Source organism: Lepisma saccharinum, chromosome 2, assembly GCF_977018435.1.
Source record: "Lepisma saccharinum chromosome 2, izLepSacc3.1, whole genome shotgun sequence".
NCBI lineage: Eukaryota > Metazoa > Arthropoda > Insecta > Zygentoma > Lepismatidae > Lepisma > Lepisma saccharinum.
Genome location: NC_139230.1, coordinates 180,667,847 through 180,694,142, shown reverse-complemented (window position 1 = coordinate 180,694,142; position 26,296 = coordinate 180,667,847). Strand labels below are relative to the sequence as shown.

Here is a 26,296-nt window from a genome sequence, read left to right as displayed (position 1 = left end):
TCATCAATATCATACTGCAAAATCTTAGCAGCTCGAATTCTACTTTCTAAATACTCTAATGGAGTTTCATAGTCTCTTTGATTACCCATTACATACTTATTACATAAATACTGCCTCCCAATAGAAGTTGCATACTTATTTAAGATCATTTGAAATACATCATTCCAAGGGATATTTTCAATTATACATTTCATCCATAATTTACCCATTTCAGTATTTAATTTTGGTAAAACTGCGAGCATAATCTCGTGAGAAGGAAACATTTTTCCCCTGCAATACATACAAAAATCTATACAGGCTTTCAGCATTAATTTCCTTAACTATAGGTACGGTAGCTATTAATTGAGTCAAATTTTCTTTGGCCATTTCCATATTTAACTTTCTCAAATCGGACCTATTATATAATACTCGTTCGTCTTCATCAGACGACGACGAACTTTCCAAAGACTTACTTGGGCGTTTATTCACCCACCGGGGTTTACAAGGTACCTTTACGTACGTTTCTACATCTTCCCCCTCCCTTTGTCGTCCTTGGGCATTTTCAGGAGTGTGTTGAAAGGTTCCAACAAATTCATTTAACAACTGCGAAGCAGAATGTTCTCTACGAGTTGAAGAAAGTTGGGGGAAAAGGCGGAACAAAATTCCTCCCATCCACTGTTCCCGTAATATCTACTGTATAATAATTCCGAGCCATATTACAGCACCATTTTACAGTCTAACCAAACTGGAAATATTGATATATTGATACCCAATTGTACACAAGTACCAGAGACAGAACCAGCATGGAACCATGCTCTGCTCTTATAATCCTCTACGTCTCTTGTTTCCCCTTTAATACCAAAGAAGTGAGATGAGGATTGTCTTATCGGCGCAGTGGATGATTATATATTAGGTACTTAAAGTATACAATTGGAACTTAATATTCGTTAACCCAATATTTATTACAATACATATTAGTACTTATACTTTCCAAATACAATTAATTCAACAGAAATGTCTATGGATTATCTCCCAGTTAACCTAGTTTAATTTGTCCCATTTGATAGTCAGCAGTCAGTAAGTAAAGGCTACACGAGTCAGAGCAAATCGCAACCCAGCCCAAAACCCCCCACAGCCAACATGACCTGGAGCAATCCACCAAAAAATCTAAACTAAAACAATTTCCTTTTCTTGCACTTTTAAGAACTCAAAATAAATCAATAGAGTTTAGGTAAATTACACCCGGCCATGAGGGCCTATAAAGGGCGATAGACTGTAATGCAATATACTCAGCCTGTCCAGCCAGTGTCCAGTACGTCAGAAGTCTCTCGTAATCGGCAAGGATCTGCCACGCTAAACTTCTCGCTCGACCAGCACAGAAGCCCAGCCAATGGCAGAACCTTCCAGAGTCACCTGTCTGTTGAGTCTCCATCTGTCATTCATGAGCATTATTACACTATGCTATTATTATTACTATGCACATGTTGCATCAATTAACATTTTTCGATGTTGTCACATTTGTAAATAATCAAGGTCCCAATCTACGAGGGGCATACTGATCGTAATGAGCAACAATTTTTCATGAACAGAGTCTTGGTTTTATTAATGAAAAACATACTACATCATAATCTACAGATTCTTTCATTCCATGTATTTTCCCACGTTTCTGGAAGCTTGAAAATATCCTTACGGTAGAACTCCATTCCAGCTGCTTGCAGACACTGATGCATTGCTATGTCCTCCGTCATCTGGTAGTGTTGGCCTTGTAACTTTTCCTTTAAAAAACCGAACAGATGATAGTCGGAGGGTGCAATGTTGCGACTGTAGGGAGGGTGAGGCAGAAGTTTCCACCCCATTTTCCGAATTTCCTCTCTGGTGAACTGAGCAGAGAGCAGGCAGGCATGCTTAATCTTGTATTGTTTGGATATAATGACGAGCATTTATGGTTACCCCAATTTCAAGAAATTCAACCAGAATGCACACCTCTACATCCCAGAAGACTGTGCCCATAGCTTTGCCAGCAGATGGCACTGTCTTTGCTTTCTTTTTTGCTGGCAATGTGGAATCGTGCCATTCCATGCTCTGCCGCTTTGTTTCCGGTTCATAATGATGGAACCAGCTTTCATCACCAGTCTCGTCAAAGGTAAAAAAAGGTAAAGTGTTTCCCTGTGCATAGCACCACGCCATGAAGGCGTATAGGGGGTGTGGGGGTAACGCCCCACACTTTCTTGATCCGGTCGTGAGTGAAGGTGATGTGATCAGCATCACGCCCCTGACCGCCTTTACCCCCCAGGGTTTCCCCCAGGTACCCATGTTATTCGACGCTGGGTTGGCGCCGGGGCCGCTTCCACCGTTAGAAAAGTTCCCGGATTTGAACCGGCCGGGGATCGAACCCGGGACCTTGAGCATGGTAGTCAGACGCGTTACCGACTGAGCCACCGCGGCCACTACCAATCTCGTCACAATACTCAATAAAAAATCATTGTCTTCATTGTAATATCTCTGAACACATTCTTTGCTTCACTTTGTGGTCTACCATCAATAAACGTGGGTCCCTGTGACAACAAATTTTTCGATAGCCTAACGTTGCAATCATTTCCTGCACTGCACTGTGTCCTATCTCAAGCATTGCTGCAATTGTATCCACAGTGACCCGTCCATCTTCTTTAATGATGCTGTCAACTCTTTCCATGTTGCGTTCCATGGAGGCAGTTCATGGGCGACCGCTCCGAGGCTCATCTTTAAAATGTTTCACCCATCTTCTAACACTGCTACCACCCATGCATACATATCCATACACACACTGAAGTCTTGTGAATTTCAGCAGCTGGAATTCTCTCTCTAACAAGGAATTCAATCACAGCACATTGTTGAAAGGAAACATCACTGTCAACCATAAACAACTGCCTGTGCTCACACGATTGAAGCTAATGACATCACACTATGCTGTATTTTGCGATGATTTACTTCGTTTGTGTGTATTGATGGATTTTAATTTTTGAAAAATTGTTGCTCATTACGTTCAGTATGCCATTTCCATGTGTATAATGCACACCCTGGTTTTTGATGGGGAAAAGTGACAAAATATTATATCTTGTATATAATGTGCAGTATAATCCAAGTTCAAGAATTTCTTCTTCTTCTTTTTTCCTTCTTCTTCTTTTCTTCTTCTTTTTCTTCTTTTCTTCTTTCTTCTTTTTCTTTTTCTTCTTCTTTTTCGTCTTTTTTCTTCTTTTCTTTTTCCTTTTTCTTTTTTCTTTTTCTTCTTTTTCTATTTTCTTTTTCTTCTTTTCCTTCTTCTTTTTTCTTCTTCTTTTTCTTCTTTTTCTTTTTTCCTTGTTTTCTTCTTTTTCTTTTTCTTCTTTTTCTTCTTTTTTCTTCCTTTTCTTTTTCTTCTTGTGTTTCTTTTTCTTCTTTTTCTTCTTGTTCTTATTTTTCTTCTTTTCTTCTTTTCCTTTTTCTTTTACTTCTTTTTCTTCCTTTAATTCCTTCTCTTCTTTTTTTCTTCTTTTTCTTTTTCTTTTTCTTCTTTTCCTTCTTCTTTTTCTTATTTTTTTCTTTTTCTTCCTTTTCTTCTTTTTTCTTCCTTTTCTTCTTCTTTTTCTTCTTCTTTTTCTTCTTCTCTTTTTTTGTCGGCAAAAGATAAGTACCTTTCCCCCTCCATTTTCATGAAGACAAGAAAATAATGCAAAAAAAAACATTTCTTCTTTTCTAAAAACATTCCTAACATGTGTTAGGAACAATATATTAAAAAAATCGAAATTCTAGCCAAAAAACTACGACCTTGACACAGCATCTCGTTCAAGATGCTTGGGACACAAAAGGTTATTATTTGGCCAGTAACACATTTTCTTTTCCCTCATCTTTTCTTTCATCCAAAATACCACAAAAATCATAATGTTCCTTCATTCTGTGATGACCTTTTTTCAACCACATTGCACGTTAGTGTCGCCATTTTGAATGGAAATTCACCACAGTTTTTTGTGGGGAAAAAATTGGAAGAAAGTGCGCTTATACATGAGTAAATATGGTATTCACCATGAATGCACAAACAACAGACTGAGGTGACAAGTGACGTGAGAGACATGTAGCTTGAGATTGAGCCAATCAACAACAGTGTTTCACACCATAGTGTAGAGGCCTGCAGACTCTGTAGACTGCAGAGGCCTGAGCTTGATTGGTGAAATCCTCAAGTGACGGGGGTCCAAACAAACGAAACATTCATGTGCATGCACTAACAGACCAAGGTGACACGATGCACCACCATATTGAGAAAATGGTTCATTCTGAGCAACACATGCAACTTGTTGTGTCAGTTTGATTATTTATGAAGGTTTTTTACCAAGAGACATATGTCACCTGTTGCTTGTGTCTGAAATGCAACTACCAGTTTGAGTCAAAAGTTCATTAATTTTTTCACATGGGAAACAGTGGAAGCGAGAGAGTGAGCCTGGAAACCTAAGTGGGTGGGCATACATGCATGCTACCAGGTACATACATTCACACAGGCACAATGTATTTCAAGAAATCACAGTGCAATTACAGCAGTCCATCATGGAGGTCGACAAATTGGTCCTGTGTATCTTGTTACGACATTATTGAAATAAGGGGTGAAAGCTGCGAGGGAAATTTGCGTGGTGGAAGGTGAGAGCACTGCACAGAAGTGGTTCAAGCGGTTCTTGTCTGGGGACATGAGTGTGGAAGACAAGCCCTGATGTGCGAGACCCGGTGCCATCGATGCAGATGCCCTGCTACAGCACGTGACAGCTGTTTATGGCAACTGGCACAACAGGTTGGATCATCCCAAAGCACCATGGTTTGCTCTCTTCACCAAATGGGTTTTTCCTCTTGATGGCCTCGACTTGTTCCCCATGAGTTAACACCACAACAGGCTGAACGACAACAATTGCTACAAAATCCATGTGACTACAGTTTTTGGCATGGAATTAATTGTCACAGGTGATGAAAAGTGGATCTTTCTACAGTATGGCTGGAAAAGAAGTATACCGAAAGTTGGCAACATTGTACACAGTCAGTAACAGCGGAGATGCAGGTATGCAAAGAAGTATACTGAAATACATATCGTTTTCTTTATTTGTTAGGTATTAATCAGTGCCGTGCATACAAGGTAAACTACCGTAGCACTGCTTCGGAATGCAATTCGAATTTTGCATAATTCCCAGGATACTTAGACTCCCTGAAAGTGTTTAGAGGCATTTTTGCGGAGCCCGTGAAAGACTAAAATGCCACAAAGCAGTGACGTGCGGTGTTTTTATCAAAGCAAGCCTGCCCCTTTATTTAAAAATTATATATTTAGTGCTTCGGCTATTTAAATGGTCACTGCATGCTAGTGGTATTAATGTAACTTATAATGAACATGAAGACGTTACATGTATCAACACAGCTGAACAGACCAGAAGGCTAAGTTACTGTACATGTTCCAAATGTCTTGTCACTCCATCCTGCTGAAACCATTGTGTGTTAAAACACAGTTTTCGAGCTCGACAAAATGCTTCAGATCACACACAAACCTTGAGACAACCATGTTTCTGTACCTCTCTCGATTAACGGTAAGTCAATTTGCATGGTCATCCTCGATAAAGTAGGGACCAATTATGCCATGACTGGAGATGGCACACCACACAGTAACCATTTTTGGGTGCAAAGGTCATGCTATCACATCAGTAGGTCGTTCAAATCCCAGAAATCATGTTGTTTTGTTTATTCACGTAACCATCCAGGGTAACGTTTTATCTTCATACACATTATGGGCACAGAATAGATGCCATGCATTTTTGTCCACATCTCATAACAGATGACACACCTGCATACGATATGAAAAAGCTCCCAGTTCATGGACAAGTGTCTGCACAAATGTTATCTTCATACCCAGTTCTTTCACAATACGTCACTGACTTTTCCTCGGAGAGCGCAGAATCTTCTCCAGCACTAACTCCGGATTCTCGTTGTCTGTGACTGATCATTTTCTCCCAGATCGCGTTTGACACTGACACAGCACCGACCCCGTTTGCGAAATTTTGCCACTAGCAACCAAACAGTGCACTTTGTTGGAGGAGGTTTCCAGAACGCTTGCTCGAATAAGGTCAGCAACTTACAATCTTGCCAATTTTCAGTATACCATACTTTGATTGATTGATTTGGTGCTTTGAGTCCACTTTATGCACAGTAAGGCTAATCGGGACTGGACCTACAGTTTAAAGTGGGATCCAAACCACTTGTGCCTCCACCAGGTATCGAACCCGGGACACCTTGATTACAAGGCAATGACGCTACCACTGCGCCGTCGGTGTATACCATACTGTACGATATCTGTTGGTGGTAAGCATTGGTTGCAGCCACGGCAATATGCAATGCCACTTGTTCAAAGGGGATGGGTTGAAAGGAAGGTCATGTTTTGCATATGGTGGAATATTGATGGTTGAGTGTTCTGGGAGCTCATACCGGATGCTCAGGCTGTCGATGGGAACTTTTACTCTGTACAACTGCAGCAAATCCATGATGCTATGCTCCAGAGGTACCCAACATTGATGCATCGGAAGAGAGCCTTGTTGCAGGCTAATAACACCCCATGTCACCGATCATGAATTGTTACCCAGAAACTGCAGGACTTGGAGGAAATTAAAGTGTTTGCTTCATCCCCCCATACAGCCCTGATCTCATGCCATCCAATTACCATTTGTTTCATTCTCTCATGCATTTCCTGTAAATATGACAGTTCGACACATTGGATCCTGTGGAAACAGGAGTGTGCAAGTATTTGGTCTCGAAACCAATCAACTGGTATCGTCGTGGGATTGTGGCTCTCACGGAATGTTGGCAGAAGACCATACAACAGAATGGCCTATACTTTGCCGAATAAGTCTGATATCACACCTTGTGTCTCCAGTCTTAATGTCTATGTGCAAAAGCAAACAAACTTTTGACTCACCCTGGTAAATGCATGTTCACCATTTTCTGGATAGATTCATTGTTTGACTTGAATATGTAATGTATTTACAACATTTCTTTGAAAATTCAATAAGGCACAAGCAGGTGCTGATTACATAACTTAATTTATAGTTTTTTTTTCTTGCATGTTGTTTCCTCTCACCACGCAAAAGAGTGTGTCAAATAGAATTTCACTGCTGGTATATACCGCCGATCTAACATTTTTTTTCACCGCTCTCCTCAGTTTTTATTTTTAATAAATTTGTATCCCTGGTGATGCAGTTTGATCATTTGTAACATAAATGTGAAATATCACTGGAAAACTTGGAATTATGCTTGAATTTTGTCTTGTTGCTTGAGCAGCACTCTGTTACTATACGATTGTTCAATTATTATTATTTTTTTTTGTGGTGTGAACTCCTGCATGTCGGAAACAAGTGTGTATATTTAAAATAAGATAATAATTAATTAATGTAGTGATTACAATGCACTTATTAAAATGAGTCTTAGTCATGAATTGCATTTCCTTTCAGTACTCTAAAATTGCCACAGAGGAAGTTCGCAAGCTGCAGAAAAAATGGAATGCTCACCAGAACTTAGAGTCGATTCGGGAGAAAAAAGTAACTTTGGAAAATGAATATTTCTGGGCTCTGGTAAGTTATTTTTTCACACTTTATCTAGTGTTGTTTACAAGTCACCTAATTATGGGAAATCCTGTTATGAATTTTAAAAATACAAAGATTTCTACACAATATGCATGCTACAGAGGGTGGTAGGTGAGAGGATGAGTGTTTATCTTTTCCATTCTTACCATCAATGTGTCCTGGGATCAACACCCACTGGAGGCACATAGTTTTTCCCACTTTTAACTCTAGGTCCAGTTTCACTGTTTCCCGCCTATGGTGTACTGCTCCCTCTCCATCACAAACAAGAAAAATGAGATAAATATATGACTTTTCAGCCCAAGTATGCATTAAATAGCACCATTTTTGGAAAAAAGAATAACACAAAAAAATGAATACATAACAAGTATTCCATTGCAATCATACCTCATAAATCTATCAGAGTTTTGCTTTAAAATCTTCAAAGAATTACTAAAAGATAATCAGAATGGCTTTAACCTCTAGCGGATGGAGCCTCGCATACTTGGATAGCCTCTGCAGTTGGGACCTTTTCAAACTTGCTGTGAAGTAAAAAAAAATGTAGTCCAAGAAGTAATTGTCATAGAGAGATGAAATCAGTTTTATTTGCTTTCTTAAAAACAGGGCTTTTAGCGGAGGTAATGTTTATACATTGTGCCTCTCAATTAAGGAGTGTTAAAGGAAGAAGAAAAAGAAGAAAAAGAAGAAAATTGTTTTTTTTTAAAAAAAAAAAATTGCCTCCTGTGATCCCCACAATAGACTGAAGTGTATAAAAAGAATGTAGTATGTAGCAGTGTTACATTCCTACAGCCATGCAAAGTTTCGTTAAAAACGCACTGATACTTCTTGTGTAAAATTGTAATAACAATGTGTTAGAGCGGCATCGTTGCCAGCTTATGGAAACAAATTCCAGAATTTCCATAGTAACAATGGATATATTGTTTTGTAATTAGAGTATGTCATACATTTATGTGTATGCTAATGAACAAAAGGGACAGAAATGAAATATCATGCATAGTTTTCAAGAAAAGGCCATCTTAATTGCTACCACATGGCGATGGTTTTTGTAAAACCCAGTCATCCCGAACGCAATAATTTTGGTGGTTATGCCAATGTTATATTTCTCCTGACTGCATGCAATACATCTATGTTAAATACAATAAGCACTGTAGGGTACCAAAGATACGAAGATTTAACATTTGTTTAGAGTAGATTATCTCTGAAAGATTTCCTTGCGAGAGAGAGAGACAGAGATTCAATACATTCTTTTTAGATTCTTTTTCAGAAAACTTTATCTTTCAAAATTCTTAGAACTGAATTGATATCTTGGTATTATGCTAGTGAAAGTAATGCATTTTTTTATTTATTTATTTATTTTTTTATTTTTTATGATTATATATACTAATGGACTTGATAGCTCAGCCCTTTCTGGGTTTAATTTCCAGAGGAAGTAGGGTGCAGTGAGATTGATCCGACTTCACATGGTAGATCTAGTTCCAAGTAACTTAAACTAATAACTCATTTTTTGGTGTTCGTAGGTTATGGAAGCAGAGAAGAAGCTTCTGCAGTTGCAGAATGACTGTAATGATCATCACAAGAAAGAAGAGGAAATCAGAGGAAAGGTGGAAGCTATGAGTAAGAAGAAAGAGCAACTTGAAGATCAGCAGAGGTACATATTTTAGTGATAATACATGGGTTAGGGATGGGCCGGAACAGATTAACTCTTGATCTTGAGTTGCCTAGTACTTGACTGGCTCTGGGGAGAAAAGAAACATTATGTGTCATAACCATGCACTGGGAATATCATTTTGGTAAACATAGCCCATTGGACAACAGAACATTGCATGTCCACTGCTGTAAAGTTTTATATATCTTGCTGAGCCCATACTGATATCAATATATTGGTATCCAAAACTAACAGCTGGAATTTAATCACAGATACCAGCCGATACTTTTCTCGAAGAAATAGTAATTAGAATTTTTTAGTAACTCAAGTGTCTAACATGAACTCTAGTAAATGGAAGTTCACAATTCATATATTCTTAACAATTAATGTACATTCTCAACACTTAAACAAAATTTAACATTTTAAATTCTCAACAGTTTGGCATGCATTTTGCAATTGTGTCTTCCCTTTGGTATTGTTAATTAAAGTGGTTGTCAGTCTGACCAGACAGTAATGCATGAGCAGAATTGCGAACCATCAACTTTGGAATTGTTCGCCATTCTTACTGTAAATAATTCTAGTAACCCTGCATTAAAAGTGCTTAATAAACTTTAAGGTATTGTTCTCATGAATAAAATGATTGTGTGAAAAATTTGAAGGGTTCAACAGACATACTTCGTAATGTTCGTGAAATATACCAAAACCCAAAAATCTATTATGACTAGGGTGCGGTTTTATAGGCACTAAAAACCCCTCAAATAGGCAGCAAAAATGATGCAAATAGGCACTTTAAAAAGATGCTACAAAGTAAGAAAGGCACTTAAAAATTCCACATACTACATAATGAAGGTGTATGCACCGGTGTGGTTTGGGATCAAGAAGAAACCATCGATAACTGACGGAGCCCGACACCTCTAGAATTTGATCTATTTGTCCCGATTTCTCCCACTCCACTTGAGAGATCTGATTAATACGGTCATTCAACAAAACGCATTCTTGGCCCATCCTGAAAATCTCCTGCTGGCTTTAATAACCAACCAAAACCCAGAAATAAGAAGTCTTGGTTGGCAAAGAATTAAGAAACCAAGAGGATTGAAAAAAGGCAAAAGAATTCGCACTTTTGTTTTACCAACCATCAATTTTAATGCAGACCAATACTATGACATGGTTGATTCGGCTTCTTGCTCCCTCCACGAGCCTCCGTTGACGAATAATATTACAAATGAAGAAGCAGATGACTACATTAAAAACAAAACATAGCGGAAATTCAAGATTTCCCCTGCCACACACAAGGAGTGGAGCGACTTGTGAAAATTATCACAGAGGCTGCTTCTTCCGTTTTCGGCGCCAGCGCACGTGATGGCTACATCAAAGCGAAATTGGAATCTAGAGAACATATGCCGACATTTCGAATAAAAAGTGACTATAAAGTTCAAGGAGAAAACTAGAAGAAAATCTTGGCCTGCCCCTTAGTAAAATTATGTTTGCCAACATGGGTGGAGCTCGCAGTCCAGCCACCTCCTCGTGGTGTGCTCTGGGTTATTTTCAAAGCATAATAAGCTATGAAAATAAGCGAAGCGCTGGACAGTAATTGAGGAACTGTTAGGAATTAGAAAGTCAAACTATTTTATTTAGTCTTTTATATCGGAAAACTTATGTATAAAACACAGTCGAAACCAATTGGAAACCATCAATAGAAAAAATGGAGTTTTTAGCCTCAAATTGACAATTTTTTAGCAAAAGCATACGTAAACAGCATATGAAACCACCCCTAAGGCACGAATGTAACATATTTGCCATAAACAAAACAATAAATGACCATAATGCAGAAAATAAGACATGAAATAGCCTAATAATGACATTTCTGTGAAATTGTTGTGCGTGTTGCATAACCAAATCACTATCAAATCTTCAAGGTCGATGCACGCCACCTAAACAACCTCCAAAAAATCTGAAAAAAATCAGACGTGTTTTTGGTCACAAATGGCCACTTTTCTGCACTAGCCATCTTAATATTTCGAAAAAAAGTTTTTTTCGATACACCCTAACCTAGGTACATGTCGTGTTTCCCATGTGAAAGAAAAAAGTTTATTTGTAAAGTAATTTAACAGTTAAACATCTCTGCTTCATACAAGCTTGACAGAAAATTACTTTCCGTGTGGGGGCGACCTCCGTGGCACAGTGGTTAGTACAACAAGGCTACAACCCAGGGGTCCCAGGTTGGAATCCCAACCTGTGCATGAGTGTTCCTTGTGAGTGTGTCTTCATCAATTTCATCATATCACTCATCCTCATTGATGCTATTAGCCAAACACTGAGAAAAGCAGCGCTAAATAACAAAAATCAAGTTTTCCATCAGCAGTAAAAGAACCTTCTGCAGCAATCCATATTTTGATTAATACACTCCTGGCTGCTTTGTGCTTTGGCATTTTTAAACATATGAATACGATATCTCCACACATAACTGACTACCTCCTTTCACATGCACAACAAAGCAGATGAGTACTGACTGACTCCTAGAGGCTTTCAGGTGGAAAAAGGGAAGGAGTGGGTGGTGGAGAAAGGGAAGGAGTGGGTTGACGTTGTTTTGTCCAAGTATGAATCACCAACAGGTTGTCCAGTTTGCTTACCCAGATTCAAGGACGTTTGGTATTTCCAAAGACATCCCTTCCAAAAACATCAAAGACATCCCTTGAGACCCTGAAATCTGGCGAATTCCAGATTTCAGTCAGTTCAGTGTAGACAATGGCTTACCTTCTTCAATGTAGGGAAAGCTAGGCATGATTAAGCAAAATAGGCACTAACCCTCAAAATAGGTATTTATAGACACTATAAAAATGCATTTTTGGACTACAAACACCATGAAATGAACTTTAAACATTAAAGCCTATGTTTTTTGCTACAAAGGAATAAAAAAAGGCAAAAATCTACACCCTAATTATGACATTGCAATGCAGCTCTGAAAGATACACATCCCCACTCTCTGACCAGATAATTAATTCTAGTTATACAATGTCATGTTAACCAAAACAGACACTGCTATTTTATTGTACATGAAGTTTTCCACTGAAAACCACATATTTGCTATCCCAATATTCAAATAATGTTGACAGACACATCGATGTGAAGAGTGAGGTTGTAGTATTCTACCACTAAAGAGCTAATGGCCGTACACACAATTCCTTTAACTCCCCCATTTAAAGAGGAAGAAATATTTTAAAAGTTCAATCCAAATAAACTTTTGTATATATGGGTTTGTATTTGCAATGAAACCAGTGATGCTTAATGTATAAATTCAATCATTCACCATCAGTTATCAGATGAGATTTTTGTGCTTTCACTGAAGATCCAACCATAACTGCAGCCATGAATCTGGATTTCCACATTGCAGTGAATTGGTCAGTGCCTACCTTACTGTCAGAATAGGTTGACAACCAATTGACCCGTACAGGATACACAGAAGTTGTGTTAAAAATTTATGTGAGTTCCTCTCCTGTATAATTTGATGACATTCTTAATCAAAGAATGTACAGTAGAACCCGGATTTTACATTTTTCAGGGGGCCGTAAATAAAAAAAATATAAAATGCAGGAAAGCATAAGGAAGGGTTGAAACTGAAGTGTCAGTAAGATATGACTACACAATCGACTTTTTAGGGTGTATAACATGTTAAAGATAATTTAATAATGGGAAAAAATAAGATTATGACCTCCTCAGGAAAAAGCAAGACCTGCTGTGAAAATCTGTGGCAGATAAACGTGACCCCACTTTCGAGGGGAGGGATGGTGGATGACTTGACTGCTTTCAACTGCCACCTATTAGGTTCAATTTATGCATCTGATTGTCTGGGATCTCCATTTTCTCTGTAAACTGGTAATTAGTTGCTGTTTTAGAAGTCTCTGGTAATTGGAGGGTGGGTGGACGTCAAGCATCTTTATGTAGAGGAAAGTCACCAAACTGACATACCATTTTGTTTTTTAACCTTAACCCAGAGTAGAGAAGAAATATTCTGAAGTAGAATACATCAATGTGAACATCAATTCCATGTCGAAGTATAAGCTGTGTAACAAGATCTATTACAACAACATTTTGTTTCACAAAATTGTTTTTTCATGAAAGGTACAGTCATGCCATCTGAGAAAATGCATTCCTAAATCTACATACCTGTTTAAATAAGGAATTAAATTACAAAGCAACACAAACGAATGTATGTGATAATATTTTAATGGTTTCTATTAGAGAATAAAGCAATTCCTTTCATCAACATGAAAGGAAATCTAATTTCTTTGGCATATTTAGTCCTCAATGGCAACACAAATAAAGTAATTTTCAGAAATCACAGAGTACATGTCACGTTCTGCACCTGCAGACTGAACATGAGCCTAAAGATTGGCACATGATACACATTCACCACTGGCATCCTCAGAATAAAGTCCTTCACAAAAAAGACATTCAGCATCTAGGACATCATCAACAACAGTAACCTAAAAAATCTACAAACACCACACCACATCTTCACAACTACAATATATGTTCGGAATCGTTATTCTATCTACAATAACGTGATTAAAGCTATGAAACTTTAATCATCTTTCCAGTATGAATAATATAGCACTATGGACGGAAACAAAAATATTGAAATCACCTCAAAACAAAAATCTCTCCCTACGCAAAGAAAACCATCACAAACACTTGTTTCGCTGGTCACACAATATTTTGAGAGCCTAGAGAATAGAGTTACCCTGTTGCTGCGAAATGGCAGGATTTCTCGGCTGTGAAAATAGGGATGTGTCGGTTTAGTAGCCCTATGTCAGTGAGTCGTCACTCCGGTGGTGATGTGAACCCCAAACCCACAGGCATTACGAGAAACCCCAAATCCAAACACCAACCTCCCAAAACTAACCAATCTTTGAACTTTCTTATCTTCAATGGTTTCTCGCACGTCTCCCTCGTTAGCCTGAGGAACACAGACTGGAGGGTTACAGTCTTGAGGGAAGTCCAACAAGTAAACTTTCAATTAATAAAAGAAAAATTTTCTCTTGAAACAATAAAATATTTGTTTTACATTGGCTTACTCAATCTAAAACTTTGTGGTCGAAATACTTTGAGAACACACTGTTTATCTCATTATGTAATTGAATAGAAGAAGCAAACTTCCTTCCCACTACCCACTATGAGAATACTTAAGAATAAACCAGAAAAAACTTCCACAACTGGATGAAATACAAATTTTGCCCAATTGCCCCTTGAAAGATATACAATCGGTGAGACATCCCTATACAATTGGTGAGACATCCCTGCCTTTAATCACTAATGGCTATTGATATCCAGAATATGTATGAGAATCCCCCCCCTCCTCGCTGCAAGAGAATTCACAAATTAGTATACAGATAACAATAACTGAAAACACTATGGGTGATGAGTAAGTTGATTAAAGAGAATTATGAACGTAGGTGTACAAACAACTATAATTTTATTATATACCAACAAAAGAAAGAAGTGAAATCTTTCCAGTAGAATGAATAATAATAATAATTTGAATAAAGAATGCAAAAATAATAAGTATTGATACTTTCAGATAAACTCAAAATTATTATGTACCTGATATGCTATGACCTGTGCCTGTATGATATGCTAATTGTCACGTGACGTTTATACCCAAACGTTATATTTGCTCAAACTAAATTGTAGAATATTAAAATAAACTTTATATTTGCTCAAACTAAATTGTAGGTTATTAAAAGAAATTTATACAGAATGCAATTACTCTTTTCTCCAAAATTAATGACATTACGGTGCACCACAATGATTTTATCTTCAAAATTTACTGTAATGCTAATAATGTTACAATACTACTAAACATTCGCGTACTGTAGCGTACAATTGCTTAAATTTTCTGAATCATTTATTAACAAATAATGCCACACGCTCAACTTTTGTGTCTTAGTCTGAGTTGCTATACAGACAAAAGAGAACAACAGCTTAGTTGGTTGCAAATTCAATCCACTGAAGAACCTGCATCACATGTGCAGTACCAGCTGTACATATACACCGTTTCACACTTAAAATCGTGGGCCTCCCCGATGGCGCAGTGATAGCGTCGCCGCCTTGTAATCAAGGGGTCCCAGGTTTGATACCCGGTGGAGGCACAAGTGGTTTGGATCGCACTTTAAACTGTAGGCCCAGTCCCAATTAGCCTTACTGTGCATAAAGTGGACTTAAAACACCAACTCAATCAACACTTAAAATCATAATTAATTCTTCACAAAACTAACATGAATATGTCTTAGGACTTATTCTTTGTAACGCATATTATCATGACACACGAAAAGTCTCCTAATGTTGATCAGATCTCACCAAATCCTTTATTTTTAAAGATGGCGGCATCGCCCATTTTGTTATTACACATGCTCTTCACTGCATGATTTCGTATGCTGGCTTTAACAAAATTACAGAAAAGTTTGCTTGATATTCTGAACTATGTTACAATAGTTGAATTCTAACTTACTGCGTCTTGCAAATGTGGTTTCTGCCATCGGTAGGCGAGAAGGAAAACTCTTACCTCCCTTGCAATCAGGTTAACATGGTGACAGGAATCCCAGGTCCACCTTCATCTATCTGGAACTTGGCATTTATGACCTACTTCTTGGAAACTCTGTGACCGATACCTTTCAACTATGGTATCTGTCAGGCTGATTATATAATCATCAACCGGACGATGCTGAAAACCACGTTAACAAAACAAAACAATAAAACTGGCTACACTTAGCACACAACATCAGGCATCCTACTTTCATGTCCCACCTTTTGCCTTTCACTTGCAGCCGGATCATTTGTTTCGACTGCTAGAGACATCTAGTGATGATTTCGTGAAACACTAAGCTCTTTAAGTTTGTAGTCCGTACGCTAAGGACATCTGTCGTTAAACAGTCAAACAAAATGGACTTAAAACTTCTTGAGAGACTTGCAATACAGGAAAACCTCGTTAATACGAAGTTCAAGGGACCAAAAAATGCCAACTTCGTATTAAACGACTTCGATGTATAACCAACCAAAGGTTGGGTATACATCCCCAATACATACAGGCAGCACTCCACTCCAACCAAAGTACAAGGCCAATTCAATTCAGGTAAAATTAATATGAATGGACATTCCCAGATATGTTAAGATTAACAGAAATTAGGCCTAATTAGTAAAAGTATGATAAAACATCAAAATATTAAGTAAATAATAAGCCCCAGACCAAAATTCATTGGTTATCAAAAGGACAACCTTTTTGTGGACAAGCAGAATTCAGAGAGCACATGTGCTTTTCATGCAATTTTTTATTAATACAGATATTTTCAGGATAACACTTGTGCAAGCACAAATTAACTTGCTTTCCCTGAAAATAACTCCAAACCACAATTATATGTGCAAACAAACCACAAAAACATCAAAAAATCGATGTTTTTGGACAAAAGACAATCGGTCTCACAGCACCAGAGCCATCTGGTGAGAGTCAGTGGAACTAGCCCTGACTGGACTGCCATCTATTGGATTTCCTTAGGTACTAGATCAAGGCAAGTAACCCAAGGTGCTGTGGACCAATCAGATGGCCTCATGGGCGTGGCTACCAGACAATGAGACTGTGATAGCTTCTAACATGTGAGGAAGCCATCTTGATTTCACTCTGTGTTGATAGTTAGGATAGTTAACATCGCTCCAAGTTTTGGGCCAGTGTAGGCCAGTGGAGAGAGGACAAAGGAGAAGCCATTGTGTTCTAACATGTGGAATATCCACTAAGTGCTGGGAAACAGCCCTGTAGTGTATAATATGGACGAATTACAGCACTTGAAGTACCTTAAAGTGCATGAAACCAATATCCATGAAAATTCGGAAATTTTCAATACCACATGGTGAGGGCAATGAGCCGTCAGGAAACCATGATGCTTTGTATCCAAAGACATCCACGATTATTCGGTCCATCCTTTGTGATTTAGCTCCCTGAAACAGTTCATGTGCAAGCCAATACCCATATGTCTTATGATACCGCTATATTTTTAGTGAAAACCCACCAGAAATTCCCCCATTTATAGTTGGAGTGAAAAGTGTTTGTTTTAAGGCCCATGTGTGATGAGGTGAATGCAGGATATGTAAGTACCATGCTTTTTGTTACCTATTTGTTGGTTCTAAGTGTAAAAACGAACCTATAAGTTTGTGCAGTGCTTGTGTATAGTTAAATATGTTAACATCAGAATATTAAATGTGTCTTTCCAACATCTTGATTTATCAATTCATATTTGGGCGGGTAAGTCCGGGAAGCGTACCTCTCGCTCCGGAATAAATAGGCTGAAAGTCCCTATGATAAACCAGCAATCACTCCTCGGAATGGATGCTGGTCTATTGGGGACATCCTCCATGTTAATGGTCACTGGAGGACAGCGTAGAGCTGCACGGGGATAGGTGTGTCCAGGTTGCATAGCCAGGTAGTTTTGTGGGTTCAATGAAGCCCAAGGTGGGTGAGTAGGTTAGGTTCATCCTTCCTATCACCTATCCTATTGTTCGGCAACGTAACCTGGAGGCACGTATCCCTGGACCAGCCGCGTAGACAAAGCCATCCGACTCCCAAATCTATCGTCGGTCTTCCCACTTCTTTTGTCTCCTGCGCGGATCGCAGAGTTATCCAAACTTTTCAAGATGGCGCCTGTTTTCAGGTGTAAATAAAGTAGAGTATAAATTCCCCCCACAAAGGATGTTTTATACTTGGTGGTAGCTCAGAAAATAAGCTTTATATGTACTATATAATAATATTGTACGTTTTAAAGAAAGTGTAAAAAATGTTACACAAAATGAGAACACGGAGCTTAACGCGGACACAAAGATTCCAAGGAGACTGTTAACACCATTTATCCTGCCTAGTTATACAACCGGTTATGCACGGGATGCATCTTGTGGCAAAAAGTCTTTTAAAAAACGGTATTTTCTTTTAATTGTCCAAAGTCGTTGCTCTTCCACGAAATTCTTACAATTTTAGTTCATAAGAAACTCGTTTGCACGGAGACCTAGGGAAAGGAAACAATCTCGTTTACTGCAAGAAGTGAAACTCGGAAGAATCTGGATGGTAGTCACTGGCGCAAGCAAGAGACGGGAGATAATCGGACAGAATGAATATTGGATTTTATGTGAGTTCACTACAATATTGTCCGTTACAGGATTAACTGGTAAGAGAAGATTCTGTTGGGAGAGAACACAACCTTTCCCTGGCAAAAAACAAAAAAATTGGGGCTGTAAATTTCGTTCTGGTTTCGGCTGTAAAAGACATCGTAAAAAAAGTCACGTATTCTTTGCTTCAGTTAACTTCATAATTGCCCCCCCTCCCCCTTTGCAGGGATCAGTTCAAACTCTTCCTCAACTTGCATTGTAATCCACTCTGAAAAAGTAAACACACAACTTGCGATCTGTTTGCACGGCGCACTCGATAATCACTCTGGTTTGGATCCCACTTTAAACTGTATATTTAATCCCGCTCAGCTCATCAGCATAAAATGAACTAAAAACAAGCTTTACGAAACTTGCGTATTTTCAGATTAATCTACAATTTATTGTAGGTTTCAGGAGTATTCTGGAGGTCAAACACTCGCTCCGCGAAAACTTTTCCTCTCGTATTCCTACATTGAGCATTGCGTTTTTTTTTTTTTTTTTTAACAGCAGCATGCTAATGGTTCTGAAGAAAAGCGGGGATTATATGGCTTTGCGAGATTCAAAACAATGACGCTTATTCCTTCGCACTGGATGAGTCATTGCAGTTACCGGCAAGCGAGAGCTTTCCAGACGCTAGACTAAACACTGGCGCCAGCTGCAGCGTAAACACAATGAGACCGGCTGGAAGTTAGAGCAGCAGGTGGCAGAAGGGAAATCATGGGCATTTTAAAGATAACGCAGTTGGATCGAACTTTTATCAGCAGTGTGAAAAAAAAAAATGATCCTTGTATTACCTTTTACCATACCAACAGACCAACAGACAATAATACGGGCAATATTTCCTATCCAGACAGCTGCATTCAAACAAGAAAGAGGGACCTGAATTCTGGAATTATCGCATTACCATGCACACCAGTGGCGGATAATGAGCTGTTGTAGGAGAAGGAAGGGGGTCACTTTTTTTTACTTATTATGCGGTTTTTGTTCGTTTTGAAGAAGGTATTCAGAACTGTTTGCTTTTTTTTTTAGACGCCAAAGGAAAGGAGCCAGTGTGCGCACACGAGCAAGAAAATTGTGGCCGAAACAATTAGCAAGGGGACCCCCCCCCCCCCCCCGTTTGCTGATAGCAAAAGGGGAGAAGTCACGCAGCCAACAAAACACTGTTTTGGCAAATTTTATGACCGGCACAGTTGGGAAACGTATGAAACGGGAAACTGGAGTTGCAACATACGTAAGATCGACGTCAACTTTTGCGGGAAACCTAGATGACAACGCATTAAACTGGTTGACGATCTTTAGTTGGCCTATGCAGCTTTGATTATCTGTAACAGTTTCCCTTTTTTTAATGAAGTTCTACAGGGCCCAAAGAACATTTTTTTAATGAAAGTGGTTACCGGAAGTTGTCTGCTACCAGGCCAAAAGTTGCTCGCTCACTGGAAATTGCTGTATCTCGAGCTCAGAGCTAGACAGATGGGTGAGACTTCCAGGCACCACGCGTCTTGTATTTTGGAACATTCGTGCGATCTTATCTCGCATTTCTCATCTAGCACTGGTGAATATTTCCTAGGTGGCGCATTCAGCGGGGAAAGAGCTTGACCTCCCATGCACATTGACAAAGAATGTCAATGTCCAGCGGGCATTTCGGGCTACTTCCCTGGAGTTGTCAGCAGCTCTTAGGACAAGGAAACATGTCAAGGTCAAGTTAAAATAACGTCCAAGCTCTCTCCACATTCGATCTTCTCTTGTCGACTTACGCAGGTGTCTACTTCGAATTAAGTGAAACCAGTTTTGCGGAAGGGTCTTGTAAACAACTTCGTATTAAAAATTATCCGTATTTCGATTTATCCGTACTGAAATACATTATAAATCCTACCTTATCGGCTGGGGAATGGGAAGAACTTCGGATTAAAGGGTACTTCGTATTAACCAATATCGTATTAACGAGGTTTTCCTGTACTCAAAAAAATTAACATAACCATACGATTGTAATTGTTATAATTATATTGTTTTTTTTTAATAGATATTATGTTGATCGATTGTCATATCAGTTTTTGTGAAAACCCTGGAAGTCTTGTGATGAATGAAAGCTGCAAATGCAAGGAAACAGTTGTGTGGCCAGAAGACCAGCCTTCTGGCAAATTTTACGATATTGGAAGTGCTTAGAAAACATATAAAGCAGTAAACAGGAGGTGAACGTCATTTTGCTGAGATCTGGTTAGCTGAACTTATTGAGCAGGAAAATGTTTAATGCAGGAACATAAAATTTGAGTTTCTCAGTATTTTTGAGCATTCTGTCAATTAAACTTAGTCTGATGATACGTTGAATGAAACATTTCTGCTCTTCACAAACACTAAAGTTATGGCTAATGCCTACCCACAAATCAACAATTATGTGCTTGTGAAAACATGATATGATGTACCCTTGAATCTCCTGCATTCATTTTTCCCCTAATCTTTAGTATGTACCAAGAACAAGAAAAACTACCAAGTGTCAAACAGGACTGCAGTCACCGTCACAATCAGTCATTCTTGTGTGTCCTTTAATTTCCTTTGAGATTGTTCTTTCATTACCTAAGTACAGGCTTTCTTCATGCCTTTGGAGAGCTTTCACCAAGCTGTGAGATGAAAGAATATAGTCTCCTTGGACATTCTATCTCTTGGATGATGATCCCATCCCCTGTGCCACCAAATCACCAGCCTTGAAAATGCAACCAGTAGCCTCTTCTTGCTATTCATACCAAAGCAGACAGTCAGTCCATCATGGTCAACTTTGGTGCAGTCCATCATGGTCAACTTTGGTGCAGCGTCATGATGTATTCTCTTTCCTTTATTGGAATACACTTTTGAATGTTCAGAAAGACTACATTGTCCAAATCTTAAATGTTGCATTAGTGTAAAACTGCAACATTACTGATGTGAAAATTTTCCAACCCTTTGTGCATTATTGGTTTCATAAGATAATTCATTTAAATAAAATAACAAACATACCATTCCTTTAACTCCCCATTTGAAGAGAAATCTCAGTAATTCCGTGTGAAGAAATATTTCATTGTAGTTCAATGAGCCATGGTAGCTCAGTTGTTAGAGCATCTGCCTACCATGCGAGAGACCCATGTTCGATTCCCGGAAGTGGAGAACCAGGACCTGTTCAAGTAGCTCCAGTGCCCACCCAGCGTCATATAAAGTAAGTACTTGGAGGAAACTCGGAGGGGTAAAAGTAGTCAGGAATGTGGTGCTGATCACATCACCCCCACCTTCATCTGTGATCAGGAAAGTGTGGGGCCCTAACTCCAGACCCCCTATAGGCCTTCATGGCGTGGTGCAAAGCACAGGGGAGCACTTTTATTGTACTTTTACTCTTATAAGATAATTTAGTCATCAAACATTACAATTCACCTTTGTCTTACAAGCTACAAATTATTAATTGAGGGAAAGGTTGATGTTTACAACTGGTGCACATCACATGGGAGAGTAAGGGAAAATGAAAGTGTTTTTTTTTGCCATGTTACAATACGCACATTCTTAAGTACTCATTTCTGCCTTAATTTCAGGGAAATAAGGAACCAATTACGTGAAATGCAAACGCATATTATAGATGTAGAGAAGAATGTGATGGCTGCCAAAGATGATGTGAAGAGAACCAGGGATGAATACAGCAGGAAGATGCAGGAATGCACAAAAATTGAGACCAAGCTAAAGAGGCAAAGGTCTGACATAAAGCGACTCAAAGATGAAATCATAAGAATTCAAAACATGTAAGTATTTCAACGAGTCAAAATTAGACAAAATAATTGATGTAGTTTTTGATGACAAACATACACAACATTGTAGTGACAGTTCTTGAAATTTGGAATTTGTTGAATTTTGGAGATAAGTGAAATATGAGAAATGTCATGTTGGATTAGAGTAGGTATATCTTAAGAAATGTAATGCATTTTTAAATAGTTTTAATTTGTAAATTGAAATTCACTGTTTAAAATAATGAAGAATCATATGGCAGTGGTGCTAGGTTCTAAGTTAATTGTATAATATCTTACTGAAATGTGGGAAATGCAAGTAGGCATCATGTAGACAGCAGAAGTGAGCATTGCTGTATAACTCAATTGTTTAAATTTTTAGTTTTTGAACAAGTATAAAATGCCACAGTTTTCATGTATTAGTATTTGTATTGTAATCAGGATCAGTGTGAGCTCAAAGTAGTATCAGATTAGTTATAACCAAAAAGCACAAAAAAGTACTTCTGAAAAACTTACGCAACTACTGAATTTCCTTGCTTGACTACTTTTCACACTGTTTATAATTGTTTCTAAAGATATCTTTTGGCTTTTATGTGCAGAGAGGTAGTTGACTCTAATAAACTTAAGATTCATTTTTCCGCACAGTTTTTGTTCCAGATCAATTTCGCCACCTGTCTGGTAGCTTTGTCAGGCATGTACCATGATTCCAATACAAATACCAATACGTGAAAATTGTGGCTTTTTAAAATTGTTCAAGAACTTGCAGATTAAACAATTGAGTTACGTGATATAGATTATAATAACTGGGATCATAATGAGCTTCTTAGTTTTAACATGTTCATGCCCAGCTCTGGAAGAAACATTTAAAGGGCCAACCCAGGCATGATGATGCTATCAAAATGGTTACGGGACATGGTTTCTAAAAAAGAAAATGGGGTTTGAAAAACTCTATCTTCTGTCCAATGCATTCTCAAGTATGGTTTCTGAATTAAGTCTACAGCTTGCTCAATATTAAGGTATTTTACTCCTGATACAGCGACTTTTTGTTCAAAAACAATTCAAGCTTTCTTGTGTGCCACCAATTCCAGCATAACAACATGCTAGAATGATCCAGTTGCTGTTTGACATTGGCTTGTTGATTGACTAATAACCACAGGTAAACAATGCATGGACAAAAAAGAGAGTTAAGATCTTCATTTATCTGCCATCTATGAGAGAATGCTACTGAATAAACTATATACTGCAGTTAGCACAAAAAAGTTTTGTGTGCAGCTAAATGACCTTAGTTATTTACAGGTAAATACAAGGACATTCTTTAAAATGACAATTGTCATTTGCAGGTGGGAATATGTTTATACATTTATGATTTGGCAGACCCATTATGGTCAGCAAGATTAAAACTAAACTGGAGTTATACATTTTCAGCATTCAGTTTGTCTCATCTTGATATACATTTTCAGGTCTGGCCCAGAATCTGTTGCTCGCAGGAGAAAAATTAATGAGAAGAAAAATGAATTGGAACAGGAAGCTGAATCTGTGAATGCTAATCTCAAGTCTGCAGAACATCACAAGGATCAGATACGAGCAGCATTAGATCATTACAAAGAACAACAAGATGTTCTGAGATCTGAAGAGACTGAACGGAAGTACGAATTAGGTAATTATTGTGCAATATTTAAAATTATATTGTGCTGATGCATTCATTTTTTTCTGGAAAAAAAATATATAACTTGTGGCATGGTTATATTGATTTCATGAATTTATTGTTCCAATGTTTACTCAAGAGAGTAGAACACACATCGACAATTAGAAGTGCCTAGTAATGGGTTGTATTAATAAAAATAAACACTCTTTTCTCAAGATTTTGGAAGACCTATTCAATGTCGTATGAATATAGACTTAGAACTTGCTCACAAGGAGCACTTACTCCTTCAGTGAATATCTAGTATAGTGGTGACCATATGCCCATATTTGGATTTTAATAAAATAATAAGGAAAATAGTACATTTTCAGAAATTGAACATACAAAAAGATATGTAGGTAGGTTAACTTTTTGTATGATAAATTTCAAATCTTTTCTTTCATCTAGGCATTGATTGAATAACATAGTCTGATGTTGGGCACAGTTGGTACTGCCCTATGGAGTGACCAATGTTGCCAGTACTAGTCCTGCCATAATAGCAAATACTGCTCCTAACTTTTTTATGAATATGGCATAATTAATCCCAGAAATCACATGTAATGCATAAAATGCAATGACTAATGTTGCCAGTACACCTTGAAATAAAAAAAAAATAAAAAATAAAACAACAGTTTTTTATGAATATGCCATAACTTATCCCAGAAATCATCTGTAATGCATAAAATGCACAAAAATTATTGTTCTTCAATCAGGGTGGCTACTCACTGGGAATTCCTTGAATTCTGAGAATTCTGCATGATTTTTTCTCTGTAGATGTAAAAAATTGCAACTTTTATTAATCCAAGTCTCATTTAATTTATACGTATTTATAAATGCTCTGAGGCAAGTATTTCACAGTATAGGTTTTATTTTTATCGAGGAAGGAATAGAAATCTGCGGGGAAAATAAAACAGAATTCTCTCAATCCGTTTACTTTTTTTAAGTGTCTTTTGCAGAAGACGAAATATTATTATTGCAAGATAAGATATCCTAAAGTTGAATAGACAAATTTGAGTTTTAAATTCTTGTACAATTAACAAATTTTCATAGATTAGTATATCCAAAATCCATCACTTGTGTTTGATGATGTATTTGAAGTCTGAATATGTGGAATTGCAAATATTAAATTAAATTTGTACCTTAAATTAAATATTTTAAATATATGTACCATTTAATTCAATTGAATTATATATTCAGTTGAATACCGTTTAGAATTTTTGGATGCATTTGAATCACACACACTCTTAATATTGTTAATATATTTGTGTGTGCATATGTGTTAATGGTGAGATTCGTAATACGTTGATGTAGAGAATACATCTGCTTGTACCCTTGAATTTTTGGAAAGCTCACCTTGAAAACCGTGAATTATACTTGAATTTTATCGTGGTCCTAGAGTGGCTACCCTGTTTATCAGGTTGATCCCAGGTTTGAACCCTGGGTAAGCAGGTATGTGTGTCATTGTTTGTCTCATCAACTATTTTCATCAGTTCGCCATCCATCCTCATCAATGCATATGAGGCTCTGTGGCTCATTACTAGGGGCAGGTTATTGCATATTTGCATGTTTTTTTCCTTGAAATTAATCATCATTGCTAGAGGCATATATTTTTGGTAAATAAAAAAGCAAAATTTCGGTACAAAAACTGAGTCAATTTCGGGTTCAAAAGCGGTAAATAAAATAAAATTTCGGTGTTATAGCGGTGAAAAATTGGATGAAAAGTGGTATATACAAATATATTTCGCTTTTAGAATTGTGAATATAATCCCAAATTTGATTTAAAAACTACACTTATTCCACAGAATTAACATTTCACTTCTAATAGCACATTTATGTAGTTATCAGAGTATTAAGTTTATTTCTGTGTAAAGGAGTCCATTTTTGCTTCTCCAATATTAACAGCAGAATTAATCAATTTTCCGGGAATTGCATAGCTCTCAGGATAATTCAGACCTCAGAAGGTGTTGCGTCAGTGAATAAACCATAAATTTTGTGTTTAAGAGTTAATTTCGCTTTTTTGCAGTTCATTTTGCATTATTTCGTGACAAAACATGGTCACAAAATGCATCTCACACCTTTCAAAAACATGAAACATGTCTACAATGTGTTTTTTCAAATTTAGTTTTTTCGTCAAAAACGAAATATGCATGCCCCTAATCATTGCATATGAGGCTCTGTGGCTCATTACTAGAAATTTCCTTGAAATTAAATACTGGAAATTAGTCCTTGGGGAAAAAAATCATATGCTTTTAATGAATTCATTCATTACATTTGATTGGAAACACCGACAAAGTTTTATAGTGCATATAAATGTATATTTGAAGCATTAGTGCATGTTTTTGCATATATCGGAAGTAATTTAGTGCAGTCATTTATTTCAAGCATGCCTCTTCCATTTTATTGTCCCTTGTGTCAAAAGTAACCTATTTTGCCCAAGTTGAATCGAGGACATCCTGTAACA

At 37.6% G+C, this 26,296-nt stretch overlaps 1 protein-coding gene across 3 annotated transcripts in view; it reads left to right on the top strand.

The window, feature by feature from the left end:
• Positions 1 to 26,296, top strand: part of LOC145984214 (structural maintenance of chromosomes protein 6-like) — a 231,437-nt gene that overhangs the window by 56,291 nt on the left and 148,850 nt on the right. For all 3 annotated transcript variants that reach the window (XM_083117767.1, XM_083117766.1, XM_083117765.1), the window contains exons 6-9: positions 7,461 to 7,580; positions 9,107 to 9,237; positions 21,969 to 22,172; positions 23,615 to 23,811. In XM_083117767.1, the coding sequence (XP_082973893.1) occupies positions 7,461 to 7,580; positions 9,107 to 9,237; positions 21,969 to 22,172; positions 23,615 to 23,811 (652 nt within the window). The remainder of the gene's footprint in view (positions 1 to 7,460; positions 7,581 to 9,106; positions 9,238 to 21,968; positions 22,173 to 23,614; positions 23,812 to 26,296) is intronic.